At 40.6% G+C, this 19,001-nt stretch overlaps 1 protein-coding gene across 2 annotated transcripts in view; it reads right to left on the reverse strand.

The window, feature by feature from the left end:
- Positions 1 to 6,307: 6,307 nt before the first annotated feature.
- The window catches only part of TTC39C (tetratricopeptide repeat domain 39C), a 100,661-nt gene continuing 87,967 nt past the window's right edge, over positions 6,308 to 19,001 (reverse strand). The window contains exons 9-15 of one of the 2 annotated variants that reach the window (XM_052660392.1): positions 11,774 to 11,883; positions 10,603 to 10,726; positions 9,020 to 9,117; positions 8,571 to 8,675; positions 7,261 to 7,299; positions 6,716 to 6,747; positions 6,308 to 6,619 (exon numbers count right to left, since the gene is read on the reverse strand). In XM_052660392.1, the coding sequence (XP_052516352.1) occupies positions 6,514 to 6,619; positions 6,716 to 6,747; positions 7,261 to 7,299; positions 8,571 to 8,675; positions 9,020 to 9,117; positions 10,603 to 10,726; positions 11,774 to 11,883 (614 nt within the window). In that variant the 3' untranslated portion in view covers positions 6,308 to 6,513. Of the gene's footprint in view, positions 6,748 to 7,260; positions 7,300 to 8,570; positions 8,676 to 9,019; positions 9,118 to 10,602; positions 10,727 to 11,773; positions 11,884 to 19,001 lie in introns of both variants that reach the window. The other variant, XM_052660393.1, reaches the window with a different exon arrangement.

The following is a 19,001-nucleotide window of genomic DNA, read 5'->3' on the forward strand; positions in this document are numbered from 1 at the left end:
CGCCCGGTAGGGTCTTTTATACCCCTGGGGGACACGTCAGGCCTACGTCACAAAGCCCGGCCCTCTCTGAGCTCTGAACGGGCGCGGAAGGAGGCGGGAGTTTGGCGGCCACAGCCAATGGGAAGCCGAGAGAGACAAAGGTCGGAACTCCGCGGAGCAGGGAGGAGTGCTTTTGCCTTTTCAAGCAAGAATACAAAGGAGCATAGAAAACGGGAGTCCCCACACCATAGCAGGCTCTCCATTTTGGGTCTAGCTTCGAAGAAAACAGATTTACGGCAGTTTTGTCTTGCTGTCACTGCATCACACTACTCTCCCCCGTCCCCCTTATTCTGTTGCTCTCTACTCACCTTTTTGAAAAAAAATTCTGCCGATGTACACAACACACACTGGTACAATAGGGTGCAGCACAGCCCTCCTCTCAAGAAACATGCCTGCTGAAAGAGAATTTGGCATTGATCCCGAATCTTCCTGTTTCTCGTAATTCCAGATCTTGCAATACTTCAGGCATGGTATATCCTTCGCAAACCATACCATCAGCTGCAGGTTGCAAGTCCATAAGGACAGTGTAGCTTTAGCTCCCTTTTACCCAAGTGAAACTGACTCCTTCAAATACCCTCTGCTTTTTTTCTACCCCGTTCGGGCTCTAATGTTTGTGCTGGGCATTTATACCATCGGAGTCATGATGGTCAAATTCCAAGCAGCTTTCGTTGTAATCTATTTCCACACGTTTAAAAAGCAACAAGAATCACTGTAAATCAACGATTAAATATCATCAGGGCACATATCTGACAAAACTTTGAGAAAAAATGAAGACTACCAGAGCAGGTTACAGTAAGAAGCAGTGTTAAAACCCTGGCCTACATCTATGCTGCACACACCACTTTATGAGGATATTAATTTGTCCATTACCTATTAATGAGTGCCTATTATGTGGCAGACAAGCCCCTTCTTCTTATGAATATTACGTTTTAAAAGAAGAAATGCCCTTTTAGTGTGACTTTTGAGTGTGATGATAGATCTGCAGGTGGTAGTTTTTGGTGCTCATGACTGTCTCCTCACCCCCTCCCCCTGACTTTGTAGTGTAAGTAAAAGTGAAATGAAAGTGGACGATTCCTTTCCACTTGTTTAGTTTAAAATATATTTAATTATCATAGGTGTAACGACACTGAGCTAAGAACCCCGAGTACAAACATTTGATATCTCATTTGTGGTGACTTTTGGAATGAGGGACATATGCTTATGTAACCTAACCAAACTTGGTCTGTCACCTTGAACACCGATTAGGTGTTACGTACTGTGCTAAATCTGCAACACAGAAGGCAAGCCTATGTACTTTTCCACATTTCTGCAATGTGGAAGTTCTGTCCAAGTTCCTCTGAAAAGCAAACTGTTTCAGCATAAGCACCTAACAAATGTTAAAACCTCTCTGCGCTGCTCAATTTCTAGAACTCCTAGTGATCTGATGTGGCTTTACAATCTTCTTGTCCTTGTGTTCATCTCTTTCAGTCACTGGGGATCTAACTAAAATACAAACCTACCTGGTTCTCCATTGCTCCCCGTCCCTCCCTGCTTCAAATCCTTACTCTATAGAAGTCCACGGTTCTTGCAGTGACCTGTGTAACTATCTCATCTTACCATCTGGTTTCCATTGACCCTCGAGAGACTGGACCTGAAGACACATGCAGTTTGTCACTCTGTGCCTTTGCTCATCAGGTCCAAGGCCTGAGACATCTTTCCAGCCATCATTTTCACGTGAATGCATCTTTCTCCTCCTCTAAAACTCAGCTCAGCAATCTCCTGCTTTAGAAAACCAAAGGGTTAGAAGCATTTTTTCCAGCAGCCCCATAATATGTATAACTCTGCCATATAGTTGACTCTCTCAGATTTACTACTTACCAAAAGATGATAACCTAGGGCCATCTCTCTCTAATGTATTCTATCTGCATTAGACTTATCCTAGGAGTCTGTTAAAAAGGTCTTCCTAAGCCTTACTTCAGTTCAGTCACTCAGTCATAACTGACTCTTTGCAACCCCATGAACCGCAGCACACCCGGCCTCCCTGTCCATCACCAACTCCCAGAGTCTACCCAAACCCATGTCCATTGAGTCAGTGATGCCATCCAACCATCTCATCCTCTGTCGTCCACTTCTCCCCCTGTCCTCAATCTTTCCCAGCATCAGGGTCTTTTCAAATGACCTTTGCATCAGGTGGCCAAAGTATTGGAGTTTCACCTTCAACATCAGTCCTTCCAATGAACACCCAGGACTGATCTGCTTTAGGATGGACTGATTGGATCTCCTGGCAGTCCAAGGGACTCTCAAGAGTCTTCTCCAACACCATAGTTCAAAAGCATCAATTCTTCAGCACTCAGCTTTCTTTATAGTCCAACTCTCACATCCATACATGACTACCGGAAAACCATAGCCTTGACTAGACAGACCTTTGTGGACAAAATAATGTCTCTGCTTTTGAATATGCTGTCTAGGTTGGTCATAACTTTCTTTCCAAGGAGTAATTGTCCTTTAATTTCATGGCTGCAATCACCATCTGCAGTGATTTTAGAGTCCCCAAAAATAAAGTCTGACACTGTTTCCCCATCTATTTGCCATGAAGTGATGAGACTGGATGTCATGATCTTAGTTTTCTGAATGTTGAGCTTTAAATCAACTTTTTCACTCTCCTCTTTCACTTTCATCAACAGGCTCTTTAGTTCTTCTTCACTTTATGCCATAGGGTGGAGTCATCTGCATATCTGACGTTACTGATATTTCTCCCGGCAATCTTGATTCCAGCTTGTGCTTCCTCCAGCCCAGCATTTCTCAGATGTACTCTGCATATAAATTAAATAAGCAGGGTGACAATATATAGCCTTGACGGACTCCTTTTCCTATTTGGAACCAGTCTGTTGTTCCAAGTCCAGTTCTAACTGTTGCTTCCTGACCTGTATACAGATTTCTCAAGCCCTACTTAGAACCTATTGAATTACTATCTCTCTGTAGTTGTAAAACTACAACTTGAGAACCACTCCAGAGTCCATCTAAGTTACAAGTGTGTTACTTCTACTGAATATCCTGATCAACTAGGAACTCAGCCCCCTTGCTAGTTTTCACAAGTTAGCCAAGTGGGTGAATATCACTTTAACTGAAGAAGCCCCCCTTTTAGGAACTAACTTTACCTTTTTTTGTTCTCCCTTCCCTGCCCTTTTCTAAATTTTCTAAGTATTTCCTTTTCCTAAGTTCAAGTTCAAGCCTCCCCCCACCCCAACTATGTCTTTTCTTGGGAGGATCTGAGCCTAAAAAGATTTTTTCTATAAAATAAAACCCTAGTGGCCCAGCGATAGACTCTGAGCTTCCACTATATGGGGCATGAGTTCAATTCCTGGTCGGGGAACTAAGATCCCACAAGCCAAGTGGTGGGGCCAAAAAATATGTAAATAAAATGTACAAACAACATCCAAACCAAAATAAAAAGACATAACAAACAAAACGTGACTGTGTGACCATGTATCTTCATAGATAAGGATCCATATTTGAATACTTGCCACCACAATCTGCTTAAGGAAGCAATCAACTAGGAAAGTTTACATAGCAAAGCAAAGTGTGTGTGTGTATTTTAAAAAACCATGTATGCACTGTCTTTCAATTTTAGTTGTCAGAAAGATAAAAATGCAAATTCTCTAAATAACTGACTTATACAATATGGGACAATAAATATTCTAATTTTCTGTGACATCTGAAAGTAATAATTCTTTACTTAGCTATCATGTGCTAAAATCAAAAAGATATCTACCTATCCCAATAAAAGTAAAATCTTAAATACATTAATCACAGAGGTACATATTATTACTAGACCATGCCTCAAAGTGTGTCAGATTATAATTGTGTTCCAAGTACAGAAAATATACATTAGAGATTTCTCTCATCATAGGCACAATCTAATACAAAAATATATCTGACACTTAGAAATTAGAAGGTCCACTTGACAGCCTCCAAAACAGGAAAAGGGGAAGGAATGATGCCAATATTAAAAAAGCACACACAGATGCAAACATGATTATTGATTATTTTCTTCATCAGAGAGGGGTAAAGAGCAATTTACACCAAACTAGGTTTCCAGGCAGATAACAGTAACTCAAAGGTTGGGTAAGTCACAGCACGCAGGCCAGACTGTTATAAATTACTCCACTCAATAATGTACTCAGATTTCAGTGAATCTAACGGCTTTGTGTACTCAGCGCAGTTTTGCCATTTTAGTATTTTCAGAACCACTATCTACCCCCTCTCAGAGCTCTACCACCAGGTTCCAGATAAATTGCCAGGGCTGCATCAAACCTAGCAGCTGCTGCTGCTGCTAAGTCGCTTCAGTCGTGTCCGACTCCATGCGACCCCATGGACGGCAGCCCACCAGGCTCTGCCGTCCCTGAGATTCTCCAGGCAAGAACACTGGGGTGGGTTGCCATTTCCTTCTTCAATGCATGAAAGTGAAAAGTCAAAGTGAAGTTACTGAGTCGTGTCCAACTCTCAGCGACCCCATGGACTGCAGCCCACCAGGCTCCTCCATCCATGGGATTTTCCAGGCAAGAGTACTGGAGTGGGGTGCCATTGCCTTCTCTGGAACCTAGCAGAGACAGTTTATAAACAGATCTATACATGGACTAGTAAAGAGACTCACTGAGCAGTGTTGCAATCATGTATATTCAGTGAAGTGAACTGAACACAGATTTATTTGAAATCCTGAGATCTCTCGGGAAAAACAAAAAGTTTTAAAGCAGTTAAAGCAGAAAAGTATGGAGCCTTATGTAATCTTTTACTACTGAATAATAAGTAGTTTGAACAATACCTGATCTGAAAATTCAAATAAGTATGAATACTGGAGCAAGAACTTCATGATTCAGAATGCTCCACAGTCATAAGTGAGAAATTTGCCATATAAACTATAACCAAGAGGACATGAAAATGGCGAGAGCCATATTTTAAAGATTCATAACATTCTTTCCTTCAAACCAGGTATCTAAAATTTTTAGACACCAATTTTTCCCTTCAGAAGGCATCTACCTGGCTCCTGGATCTTCCCATTCATGAAAGCAGGTAGGCATCTTTTCTCTCTGGCTAGCATCTAAAACCCATGCAGCAGTCCCACTAGAAAGAAAGTCAATGTTAATAAGCGCTTTGTAAGTAAAAAAAACATGAAGCAAGTTCAGCCAAAGTCAGTCAGGAGTAAACATTTTTTTTAAAGAAACTATTATTCCCTCAAAACCTGATTAAGTAGATTAAAGCTGCCAAAGCTCTAGCTGCCCCTCCCATGTTTGTTTTGAAGTGAAATATTAAAACTGCTGATGTTCTATGAGATTATACTTCAGCTAAAAGGATATGTAAATTAAATGACACCCCAAGAGGATATTCTATAGGGTACTGGAAATTTTAAAAATAACTACCCTTAAGATTGATCCAGGTTAGCCACACAATGATGACATAAATTCTAAAATGACTGAGGTATTTAGATTCTTTGAAAACACAGGTGTGCAGTACTGAACAAAGAGGTAAATTCAATGACAATAAAAATTAGCAACAAAGGATTAAAAAATAACTTTGAAGTCTATTTACAATATCAATAACCTGAGCTAAGGGGAAAATGATTAAATCCTGGCAATAGACAGCCCAGCAAATCCTTCACCAGCAAATACTTCGAGGCAAAAAAATCTGTGTGCTTTCAAGAACAGCCTTTTCATGCAATTTGCTGAAAAAGTTCCAAAACTTGGAAATTAGACAATTAATAACAAAGGATGGGAAACACCTATAATGTAGGTGTTACTAATCTTGTCTGTAGTCTAGGTCTTCTAATACATTCGCAAAACAGCTATACTTTGGGCTGTAAAACTATCTTCTATTTGCTTTCATGTCGGCTTTCAAAGGGAAAAAAACGTTTGTCCTTTGAAACATTTTTGTAGACAATCTGGAGATAAATATTTTGATGACACAACTTCAGCTGAGAAGTATTTTTTTTTATAAGGAAAACTTGGAATTCTGGGTTATATTTGTTTTTACAATAAAAATTATTTGGTCTGTGGTCAGGAGACCTGCATTCTATTCAAGACTCTATAATAAGAGGAATAATTAATTGGAATAATTCAATTTGCTTTTTTGTGCCTGAGGCTCATTTTCTGGACAATGGAGATTAGAATATCTGTGCTATTATTCACAGGAATAGTTTGAGGATAAAGTAAAACTGGAAAGCACTGCTATTTTTTCAAAACACAATATAAATACTATGTTGTGATACTGTTAATAATTTTACAGGTACGTTGTGTTACCCAGTCAGATGTGTGCTTCAGGTAGGCATTCCTACAAGATCGCAGGTTGAATATTTAGTTTACTTTTATTTTAAAAATAATAAATCACAAAACTAAAATGTTTGAACAAGGTCACTTAACCCTCTCCCCAGGTGGTTAGTTATTATTACTACCATCATCATCATTTTTCTTTTTTAAGCTATGTGTTTAAAAGAGGAGATCTTTAATACATCAGCCTAACTGAGGAAACGTGTCCTGGGCCCAGACGGTTTTCGGAAGAAAAGCTGATCTTCGTAAGAGCGGTGTGCTCTGCTTTTAAAGTGCAGAACCTGTGTTGGGGAGGGACACAGCAGGAACTCGGGGTCTGTCACTGAGGGACCAGTTCCCTCACTGAGGCCAGAGCAGCATGAATGCGGACATGCAACCTGTTTTCAAAGTCGTAGCCAGAGAAATCCTCCTGCAAGACCAGAGAGAGAGACTATTAGCTAAGCTGTCAGTGCGACTACAGTATTAACCACACCGCACCTTGTGCTTCCCATAGTACAACTCCTTATGCTCCTAATAACGGCTTCACACTTTTTTTTTTTTTAATTCCCCAAACTTCAAATTCTTGTCTGTTTTTAAAATGTCAACTGAATGTTATTAAATGCTGTCTTTGGAAAATTTCCCTTATGTTATTCGAAGTTGCTGCTAAACTTCTCAACTCACGAACACAGTTGTGAAACCAAGTTATTTTCCCACTCAAACAAGAAGAGTTTCTATAAAGCAGGATGAGCAATTTCATAGGAATTTTTTGTGTAATTTTACTTAAAAATCAACTGCTCACTGATTCAGTTATGACTTCCCCCTCCAGAAATATTATCAACCAGGACAATCTTTTCACAAAACCTCTTGAATTCAGGCTCAAGAGTACACACAGAGGACAAGGTCACTGGAAAAAGAGAGATTGGGGATTCTTGGGCATTTTTACCTTTGCTTGAAGAAGGAGAGTTCTGCCTCTTCCTACAGTCTATGAATATAAGAAAAACACATTATCTCTTAACACCTATGTTTATATATACTCAAGCAGAAAATGTTATAATAGAAGATTTGTTAATTCCAACAATTCATGGTGACCTAGAGGGGAGTCAACTGCTCATTCAAGCATAATGACTCAATTTTTCTTTAATATAATGATGTTTACATCAAGGAATTACTTGATAATTTTTCATAATTTTAACTATTATTCTATAAACAACTAAAAGAGTTAAAATAGTTTAAGACCCTACTAAACAATCTAAATTTTATAATTTAAGTTTATTGGAAGTCACTAAGCTAGATCTCTTTTGGAAGGCAATACTAATTGAGAACAATCAGCTTCATTTTTCAAGAGATAAATCATACTTGTTGTATTTTATGTATATGTATTTTAGGTTGCATTAAGAGTAAAAATTATCTTAAAGAATATGGCGTTAGAAATTTCTACCAAAATTCATAAAAACTGCATTTTCTCTTTTGGTAAAATTAGAATTTCAAATGACAAGACTTATCAGATGACATATTTAAGGATTAGGCTAGAATATTTCTGTTGATTTAGCTCAACTTTTTAAAAAATCCATATATTTGAAAGCTGACTTGAATTTATTGAAACTTAGAATTTTATATAGTCAATAACTGAGCTTCTAAAAGAAGGTATTAAGCAAATCCAGCACTGTTAAAATTCTGTTTTTTAAAAACTGCACCATTGTGCTTAAATATACATCTTAATAATCCCTCAAATTTAAAAGGTATTCTAAAAAATTTTAAGTAATCCTACACATCATCCTCATTTATTCTCACTACAGTCTTTATTAAATTGGAAAGGCAGGTATTTTTTATCCTGTTTTATAGATTAGGAACAAAGTATATGGTTAAGTAACTTAATTGGTATCATACACTAAAAATAAATGATAGCACTGGGATCACAATGTAATTCTGTATTCATCTGAATAAACCACATTACATCATAATGATTATATTATAATCATATTATAATTATAACTCTAAAAAAAAAGAATGATTCTGCCTCAAATGAATTTTTGTTCCAAAAGCTATGTTTATCATTGTAACTCCAGGGAATAGATTACATCCTTCAACACAGTGATATAGGATTAGTAGCTTCTTGGATTCATCCCATGTGAAATCAAGGAAAACAAAACAAAACAAAAAAACCAACTTGTTTTAAATGAAGGATGTTTTGTGCCTGTTCACTTCCACAGTTTTGCTGATGAACACTATTTAAGAAAATAGGCAAGATCTTACCTCTGGTTTGTCTAATAGAAGACAGCCAAGTTCATAGCAAGCATATGGCTGAACGTATAAGTTATTCTGACGACACAACTCATCTTTGACAGCTCTCTGAAAGAACTGAAAGTAATACAGATGTTATTGGAATGAACTAACAAAACTGCCTCCTCACTTCCTCCTCCACCAATTAAGATTGTCATCTTTGATAAACAGATACTGCCAGAAAAGGAGCCCATAGGTGAAGAAATATTCAAAGGCTCTGAAGTCACATTAAAAACGAACATGAACCATCACCAACTTCTGGCATCTGAGAGGATGACCTTCATCTAATAAAGTGGATGAAATTCATACTGTGATGGGAGACTGGCTTTGTGCAACGCTTTTTCCTTTTTCTCATTCACAAGCCTATATGTAGCTTTTCATAGTTCAGTTTCCTTAGCTATGACACCACATGAACAGTTTACCTGAACAGCATCTTCTGAGTTCCCTAGACATTTGTGTATGGCACCAAGAAGCAAATACTTTAATCCAACGACAGATGAATCATCTACTCCATGGCAAGCTTAAAGAGAAGTAAAGACAGCAAGAAGGGAATACATTCACTTAAGTATCATCAGGAGTTAAGACTCTCATTGCTTAGCAACTTACTGAGTTCAAACTGAGAAGGTTCCCCTTCCTCATCCATTAGTGAGTCTCCTTAGTCCAAGAAAGTGATAATCTTTCTTGTGCCTGCCAATTATATTTTATATTTGCATGTGTGTTTGAATTATCTCTAAATACATAGCCTACACTTGTGCATTCAAAAGAACACAGTCCCTAAAATTCTTCACTGTTCCTTTGAGTTAGACATTGGTAGATATTCCAGACTTGCATCAACAATCAGGAATGGGTTTTAAATTATGAATCTTTTTAAATAACAGAGCAGAACTTGCACATCCAAAAACAATTTTATTTCCTTTCAAGTAATCTCCTTGGGTTCTCTGGTGGCTCAGATAGTAAAGCGTCTGCCTACAATGTGGGATCAACCCAGGTTTGATCCCCAGGTCAGGAAGATCTCCTGGAGAAGGAAACGGCAACCCACTCTAGTATTCTCGCGTGGAAAATCCCATAGATAGAGGAGCCTCTTAGGCTGCAATCCATGGGGTCGCAAAGAGTCGGACACGACGGAGCAACTTCACTTTCTTTCACTTTTCAATCTCCTTGGGAGGGTTACACGCCTACTCTAAATACAAGGCCTCAGTGTACAACTTCTTTTGGTGATGTATTACTCTGCTCTGGAATATCAATACTGACAAACTTTTTGACCTTTGAGAGGAAACCTGTTTTTTTTCTTAATAAGCAAAAGGCATCTAAGTCTGATGATAAAAGCATGGGACTCAGGGGCAAAGAACCCATTTACCAATGCAGGAGACATGGGTTCGATCCCTAGTCCGGGAAGATCCCACCTGCCGTGGAGCAACTAAGCCCGTTTGCCGCAACTACTGAGCCTGTGCTCTAGAGCCCAGGAGCTGCCACTACTGAGCCCACGTGCTGCAACTACTGAAGCCCCTGCACCCTAGAGCCTGTGCTCCAAAACAACAACAACAAAAATGCCGCTGCAATGAGAAGCCCGCACCCTACAATGAAGGGCAGCCCCCACTCTTGCCCCATCTAGAGAAATGCCTGCGTGCAGCAACAAAGACCTAGACTAGCCTAATTCCATTGGAATTCAATGGAAAATGCTATATTTGATCACAAACTAGTGTCACTGCAGAACAATCCGATAAACCTGAGTCCAAAATATTAATACAAAATCAATTCTGGAGAAGGGCAGCATATACCTAAGATGACATTTCCAAAATATTAATAACCCCGATGATCAGAGAGCATCACCACACACTCCTGAATCTGTCCCTTCCAGGGCTTTCTATCCCTAATACCTAAGTGATGGGATTTTCTTAACCACCAGGCCATTGGTCCCAGAGAGTGACAGATTTGTACTCTCTGAGTCAGAGCAGATGAGTGAGACAGTGAAGGAACAGGCTGCTGTGTGTACTTTCTTTTTTACCTTGACTCATCCTCTGTAGGTTTGGTGGGGAGCAGTTGGGGAGGGCTTTCCACAAGTACAACACTTCGATGGATGCCAGCACGCAGAGTGCTCTCGTTGGGGTTTGTTTCCGAAATCTCTCTGCCTGCAAGCAGTTAGAATGATTAGGCTACATTTAAAACAAACAAACTAACTAAAAAGACAAATACTTCAGAGACATTTTTAAAAATACATGGTTCATATTTGATATGAAAAATCCCCTCCCACAAAGACAGCTAAAAATGAAAATTTCTCTCTGAATTTTGCTTTTTTATTTTTGTTATATTGGTAGATATGCCTTTCTCTCATTATTCAATGCAATCTACTGTCGAGATCCAGGACATATTTTAAAAACTGCAGGATGAAACCAGATTCATTTCGGTTTGAGTCTAAGGAATTTATAAAAGCTGGGTGACAGATATTAACTCAATGGGTTTATATGAAGGCTGTAATACTAGAGGCCTTTTAGTTATGGTTTTATTGACTTTTTAGTTTTCTAATTAGTCCCAGTCCTCTTGGGGGCATTCCCCATTACAACCCAGTTTATACTCAACTAAACCATTAAATGTTCATTCAATAAAAACTTCCAACTGAAAACATGCAGAATTCAGGATATGACAAGCTGTCCTATAACCTACTATAATTCAGCTAAACTGTATTCTTAAAAAAGTACAGAAATATATGAGGGCCTTTCTCACTACAGCCCTGGGCCTTTCTGCTGGTCAATCTGATGCACGTTCTTGCTTTTTATTCATCACCCAATGTGACAGTTTCACTAGATGAGAACCCAGAGTCTGTATCTCTTGCCCAGGTTCTGCTGATCTGCACTCCTCTGAGGCTACCTCACCCTTCAGATATATGCACTCCCTCTCCAGGGGCCCATGAGCTCCATAGGGTCAGTAATGTCTCTCTTCATTCAAAGAAACAATAGCAAACAATAGCTTTAATTATTTGCAACCAACCAGTACTTTGCATTCGGAGCAGGATGACACGCGAGAATATTCTCTCACAGTCGTGAGCTACTTGCTCAGCAAGGAGATCAGCTTTGCACAGGATTCCCTAATTTTCTAGGATTTCCATTTGCTGTCCAAGGTGACCATGGTTAGAAATATCCATTATAAACGACACACCAGATCAGCAAGTTCCAACAAACCTTTTTCACAGAAAACTGTTCAATCTGATTGTTTTTCCTTTTGAAGAGCTTCTGAACTTCTTTAAAGACAATCTGTGCCCCGTCCACATCACCGGTGGCTCCCTGACAAACTGTAAGAAACCATCGTCATAATCTTTACAGTATTTAGGGGGAAAATACCACTAAGGGATACCCAGGTTGATGACGCTTGGAAAAGGTTATTACCAAAGGAGAAAATGGCAGAAGATATTTGTAAAGACTGTTACATGTGGGACTACACCAACCTGCTGATCCTCATTCCACTGATTCAATAATTATTTCCCTGCTGCTAGGTTCCCTGAACTTTACAGGAACATGTTGGGGAAACTATCGACGTAGATATTGTCACAGAGCACAGTCCCATTAGAGCTCACACCCTTGGAAAGTGGAAGAAAAATGAAAACTAGGCAAGAACTGGGAGGACTGTGAAAGCTTCACACTGGTAGAGGGACATCCCTGTGCCTGGAAAGAAAGTCATGAAGTAGTCCTGTATATGACAGTCCTTCACTGTCATGAAGTAGTCACGGGTATGTTCATTGGGCACCTACTACCTACAGCCACCATCAGGATGTGAAGAAGAAATACACATGCTTACAGCCAGAAGAAACTTGAATTTCAGCTGGAGAGAGATCACCCACAATTCCAGAGCTACAATGGATGCAGGGAAGAGCGCCTTGGGAGTCTTGGCATCAAAGTTACTTTCAAACAGCTCAACGAGGGAAGGGATGGTTTCTCTTTGGAGTGGTCGGACAGCTCTAAGGAACAATGCAGCCAAGCTGAGCCTTGGAGGGGGCTAAGACTTTGATCTTCATCTACCCTGAGCCCCAGGCAAAGACTCAAATCACACTGCCTCTGCTTCACCTGCTCTCTCCCTTCTCCAAACTTCATACCAGGCTGCAGTCCCACCTCCTCCATCTGGCTTTGTCATCCTCTTTGCAACTCCCATGACACTGAATTCCTTTCTATTAATTTCTTGTTGATTTTGTCTTTGGCACATACTGTTTTTCAATCCCCACTTGGAATGTCCATTGATTTGCTAGTTCTTCCTTCTTTATTTGAGCAATCCTAAAACTAGATGGTCCCATTCTCACATTCTGGGGCTTGGTCAAGCCAGGCACAGGGCTGTGGCATGTCAGAGGATGAGCAGCTACTAGAAGGTCAAAGAAATACAAGCAGCAAGGCCTGGAGAAAGCTGAGGATATCAAGGTGATGGGAAAGGCAGAAGATTTCTCCTGGGAATCACTGGGATTAGCCTGAATATGAAAAGGGAGAGATAATCCCATTCTCAGTTTTGGAAGCAGTACTGGTCCCGATGTGGGGTCTGAACCCATCCAAAATGACCTCATCTGTTGTGTTACAACATTTCAAAACCAGAAGGAAGGTCGGTGATTGTTTTGTAAAACAATTTGATCGTATTATAGACCCAGGAAAGTTAAAAGACTTGCCTGAGGTCACACAGTAAATCAGTGAAAAATAGTAATTTCTGCTGCCCCTAGCTTGAGGTTTCCTTACATAACTGATATTATTATTATATAGTCACATAATTTTCTAAAAAGGAATGAGCAAATGTGGGCACACATGAGAGTCATAAACATCAACAATATCAGGATCTGAATCACCTCTGCAGGTCTATAACACTAGTACCTCAGATCCTAAAGCATATATATACCACTTCCTTTTCATAAGTTACAGACAGTTGTCTCAAAGGATGCAGATATTAGAAAGCATGAGCATCTCTGATTTATCCTAAGTCTGAGACCTACACAGACTTAGGATGCTTGGCCCGTCCATTAGGACTAAGCTTTATTGTTGTCATTAGTTGCTCAGTTGTGTCCGATTCTTTTGCGACCCTATGGACTGTAGCCCATCAGGCTCCTCTGTCCATGGAGTTTCCAGGCAAGAACAGTGGGGTGGGCTGTCATTTCCTTTTCCAGGGGATCTTTCTGGACCAGGGATTAAACTTAACGTCTCCCCCACTGGCAGGTGGATTCTTTACCAATGAGCCACCAGGGAAGCCCTTAAAGAGATATTCTAATCTTTTGGGGTAACTTATTTTGATGTAATTTCAAACTCCTAGAAAATTTGCAAGAATAGTACAAGGATATGGTCCAGCCATCCCACTTCCTACATTACACTTCGGGTAATGTACTAAATGGCACGGAAACCAGGGTTTCAAAAAGAACCACATTCCTAGCAGCATCATTCACGACAGCCAAAGGGTGGGACCACCACCAGCGTCCACGGACAATGAACAAATAAAACGTGGTCTGTACACACGATGGAATATTATTCAGCCTTCAAAATGAATGCAATCCTGACACATAGTACACGATGGATGAACCTTGAGGACACTATGTTAAGTGAAATAAGCCAGATTCAATCAACAGATACTGTTGAGGCTACCTGCTTGAGAAACCTAGAATAGTCAAATTCATATAGACAGAAGGAGCAGAGTTTATTAGGGGTTGGCATGGGCACGGGGGGGGGGGGGGGGGGGCGGGGGGGGCCGTAGTTCTTGTTGAAAGATCATAGAGTTTCACTCCTAAAAGAAAAGAGGGGAATGAGAGAGTCAATTCCTAGGTAGGTTGATAAGAAGTCCCGAGTCCCCAAGGAGGAGAAAGGGGTCTGGGGCTTTTGCGAAGGGGACAGAGGTCTGGAGTCCTCAAGAAGGTGAAAAGGACAAGCGCTTTTTTCGACATTGTTTTGTCTTAGTCAATGTAACAACGTATCTTGCTTGAGGACATGTTTCTCCTTAACAAGAACCTTCCAACTAATCTTGTTATCTTAAGAAGTATGTTGTGGGAATGGGTCTGGTAAAAGTATATAAGGCTTTGATGAAAACTAGCAGTGGGGCACTCTCCATCCCCCTTCTGATGTCTGTGTCAGAAGATTTCTCTGTCCCTTTTTCACTTTAATAAAACTGCTACACAAACACACACACAAAATAAATAAAGATCATCGAGTTTCACTTTTCAAAAAGAAAGTTGGGCAGTGGTGATGGCTATCAAAGAACTTAACGCCACTGAACCACACACTTAAAAATGGTTAAAACAGGGAATTCCCTGGAGGTCCAGTAGTTAGGATTCTGGGCTTTCACCTTCAGAGGCCTGGGGAAATAAGATTCTGCAAGCTGTCCAGTGTAGCCAAAAAAAAATTTTTTTTTAATGGTTAAAGTAGATTTTACGTTATGTATGGCAAGGGTGAACGTCGACATTCTAGGAATCAGCGAACTAAAATGGACTGGAATGGGTGAATTTAACTCAGATGACCGTTACATCTACTACTGTGGGCAGGAATCCCTCAGAAGAAACGGAATAGCCATCATGGTCAAAAAAAGAGTCCGAAATGCAGTACTTGGATGCAATCTCAAAAATGACAGAATGATCTCTGTTCGTCTCCAAGGCAAACCATTTAATATCAGTTATCCAAGTCTATGCCCCAACCAGTAACGCTGAAGAAGCTGAAGTTGAACGGTTCTATGAAGACCTACAAGACCTTTGAGAACTAACACCCAAAAAAGATGTCCTTTTCATTATAGGGGACTGGAATGCAAAAGGAGGAAGTCAAGAAACACCTGGAGTAACAGGCAAATTTGGCCTTGGAGTACAGAATGAAGCAGGGCAAAGGCTAATAGAGTTTAGCCAAGAAAATGCACTGGTCATAGCAAACACCCTCTTCCAACAACACAAGAGAAGACTCTACACATGGACATCACCAGATGGTCAACACCGAAATCAGATTGATTATATTCTTTGCAGCCAAAGATGGAGAAGCTCTATGCAGTCAACAAAAACAAGACCAGGAGCTGACTGTGGCTCAGATCATGAACTCCTTATTACCAAATTCAGACTCAAATTGAAGAAAGTAGGGAAAACTGCTAGACCATTCAGGTATGACCTAAATCAAATCCCTTATGATTATACAGTGGAAGTGAGAAATAGATTTAAGGGACTAGATCTGATAGAGTGCCTGATGAACTATGGAATGAGGTTTGTGACATTGTACAGGAGACAGGGATCAAGACCATCCCCATGGAAAAGAAATGCGAAAAAGCAAAATGGCTGTCTGGGGAGGCCTTACAAATGGCTGTGAAAAGAAGAGAGGCGAAAAGCCAGGGAGAAAAGGAAAGATATAAGCACCTGAATGCAGAGTTCCAAAGAATAGCAAGGAGAGATAAGCCTTCTTCAGCGATCAATGCAAAGAAATAGAGGAAAACAACAGAATGGGAAAGACTAGAGATCTCTTCAAGAAAATTAGAGATACCAAGGGAACATTTCATGCAAAGATGGGCTCGATAAAGGACAGAAATGGTATGGACCTAACAGAAGTAGAAGATATTAAGAAGAGGTGGCAAGAATACACGGAAGAACTGTACAAAAAAGATCTTCACGACCCAGATAATCATGATGATGTGATCACTAATCTAGAGCCAGACATCATGGAAAGTGAAGTCAAGTGGGCCTTAGAAAGCATCACTATGAACAAAGCTAGTGGAGGTGATGGAATTCCAGTTGAGCTGTTTCAAACCCTGGAAGATGATGCTGTGAAAGTGCTGCACTCAATATGCCAGCACATTTGGAAAACTCAGCAGTGGCCACAGGACTGGAAAAGATCAGTTTTCATTCCAATCCCAAAGAAAGGCAATGCCAAAGAATGCTCAAACTACCACACAATTGCACTCATCTCACATGCTAGTAAACTAATGCTCAAAATTCTCCAAGCCAGGGCTTCAGCAATACGTGAACCATGAACTCCCTGATGTTCAAGCTGGTTTTAGAAAAGGCAGAGGAACCAAAGATCAAATTGCCAACATCCGCTGGATCATGGAAAAAGCAAGAGAGTTCCAGAAAAACATCTATTTCTGCTTTATTGACTATGCCAAAGCCTTTGACTGTGTGGATCACAAGAAACTGTGGAAAATTCTGAAAGAGATAGGAATACCAGACCACCTGACCTGCCTCTTGAGAAATCTCTATGCAGGTCAGGAAGCAACAGTTCGAACTGGACATGGAACAACAGACTGATTCCAAATAGGAAAAGGAGTACGTCAAGGCTGTATATTGTCAGCCTGCTTATTTAACTTCTATGCAGAGTACATCATGAGAAACGCTGGACAGGAAGAAACACAAGCTGGAATCAAGATTGCCAGGAGAAATATCAATAACCTCAGATATGCAGATGACACCACCCTTATGGCAGAAAGTGAAGAGGAACTAAAAAGCCTCTTGATGAAAGTGAAAGAGGAGAGTGAAAAAGTTGGCTTAAAGCTCAACATTCAGAAAACGAAGATCATGGCATCCGGTCCCATCACTTCATGGGAAATAGATGGGGAAACAGTAGAAACAGTGTCAGACTTTATTTTTGGGGGCTCCAAAATCACTGCAGATGGTGATTGCAGCCATGAAATTAAAAGACACTTACTCCTTGGAAGGAAAGTTATGACCAACCTAGATAGTATATTCAAGAGCAGAGACACTACTTTGCCGACTAAGGTCCGTCTAGTCAAGGCTATGGTTTTTCCTGTGGTCATGTATGGATGTGAGAGTTGGACTGTGAAGAAGGCTGATCGCCGAAAAATTGATGCTTTTGAACTGTCGTGTTGGAGAAGACTCTTGAGGGTCCCTTGGACTGCAAGGAGATCCAACCAGTCTATTCTGAAGGAGATCAACCCTGGGATTTCTTTGGAAGGAATGATGCTGAAGCTGAAGCTCCAGTACTTTGGCCACCTCATGCAAAGAGTTGACTCATTGGAAAAGACTCTGATGCTGGGAGGGCTTGGGGGCAGGAGGAGAAGGGGACCACCCAGGATAAGATGGCTGGGTGGCATCATGGACTCGATGGACGTGAGTCTGAGTGAACTCCGGGAGATGGTGATGGACAGGGAGGCCTGGCGTGCTGCGATTCATGGGGTCGCAGAGAGTTGGACATGACTGAGCGACTGAACTGAACTGAACCGAACCATAATTTAAAGAAACCTCTCAGCTATAAGATAAACAAAGTTTGAAGATCTAATGTATAACAACATGGTGACTACAGACGATAATACTGTATTATAAATTGAAATCTGCCAAGAGTAGAGAAAAAGAGAAAAAAAGAAAAATGATTTAAAAGAACAACAACAAGGAACTAAGTCCCCAGTGGCAGTGTTTCCAGTCCTGTAATGCCCATCTTCTCAGGCGCTGCCTGTAACACATACCAGTCCTCCAAGCCAACTCAGATAACAGCTCCTGCAAGCAGCCTGCACTGAGAGCTCTACGGCAAGCACCACCCCCCGACCTCCCTGAGCCCTCTTTACGTGAAGCTCTTCACACATCATCTTCACGAAACCCCCGTGGAGAGGTGGAGACTGGAGTCTTTCATGCTTTATCATCTCCTACAACTGATGTGATCCTGGGATTTCCAGTGAGAATAAATGCTCCTCTATAGAGCCACACTGTACATTTATTTGTTCATGCTCTATGTTCCACAAAGATTAAAAAAACATACATAACTCATCAGTATCACCTTTCTAGATTCCATATATATGCGTTAATATATGATACCTGTTTTTCTCTTTCTGACTCACTTCACTCTGTGTAACAGGCTCTAGGTTCATCCACCTCATTAGGACTGACTCAAATGTGTACATTTTTATGGCTAAGGAATAGCCTATTGTGTATATATATACCACAGCTTTATCCATTCATCAAGCAATGGAGACGCAGCATGGAGACAGACTTGTGGACAGAATGTGTGATAGGGTGAGACGAATGGAGAGAGTATCATGGAAACACAACGACCACATGTAAAACAGGCAGCCAGTGGGAAAGTGCTGTATTATGCAGGGAGCTCCAATCAGGTGCTGTGTGGCAACCTAGAGAGGTGGGAAGGGGTGGAAAGTTCAAGAGGGAGGGGACATATGTATACCTGTGGCTGATTCATGTTGATGTATGGCGGAAACCAACACAATATAGTAAAGCAATTATCCTCCAATTAACATAAAACAAATAAATAAATACCTGCCCACACTGACTACCTGATCCTATCACCCCACAGCAACAGCAGCCTCTCTGTTTTGGTTCATCACCGTGCAGGGCACACCAAGCCCACTCAATAAACAGCTGCAATTTTCATCTGAGATGCCTCTGAGTTCTGTAAACCAACCCTTAGAGTATCCTAGCAGCATACTGAAAATATTCCTACTCAAACATCAACAACAAGAGCCAGATGA

Source organism: Budorcas taxicolor, chromosome 22, assembly GCF_023091745.1.
Source record: "Budorcas taxicolor isolate Tak-1 chromosome 22, Takin1.1, whole genome shotgun sequence".
NCBI lineage: Eukaryota > Metazoa > Chordata > Mammalia > Artiodactyla > Bovidae > Budorcas > Budorcas taxicolor.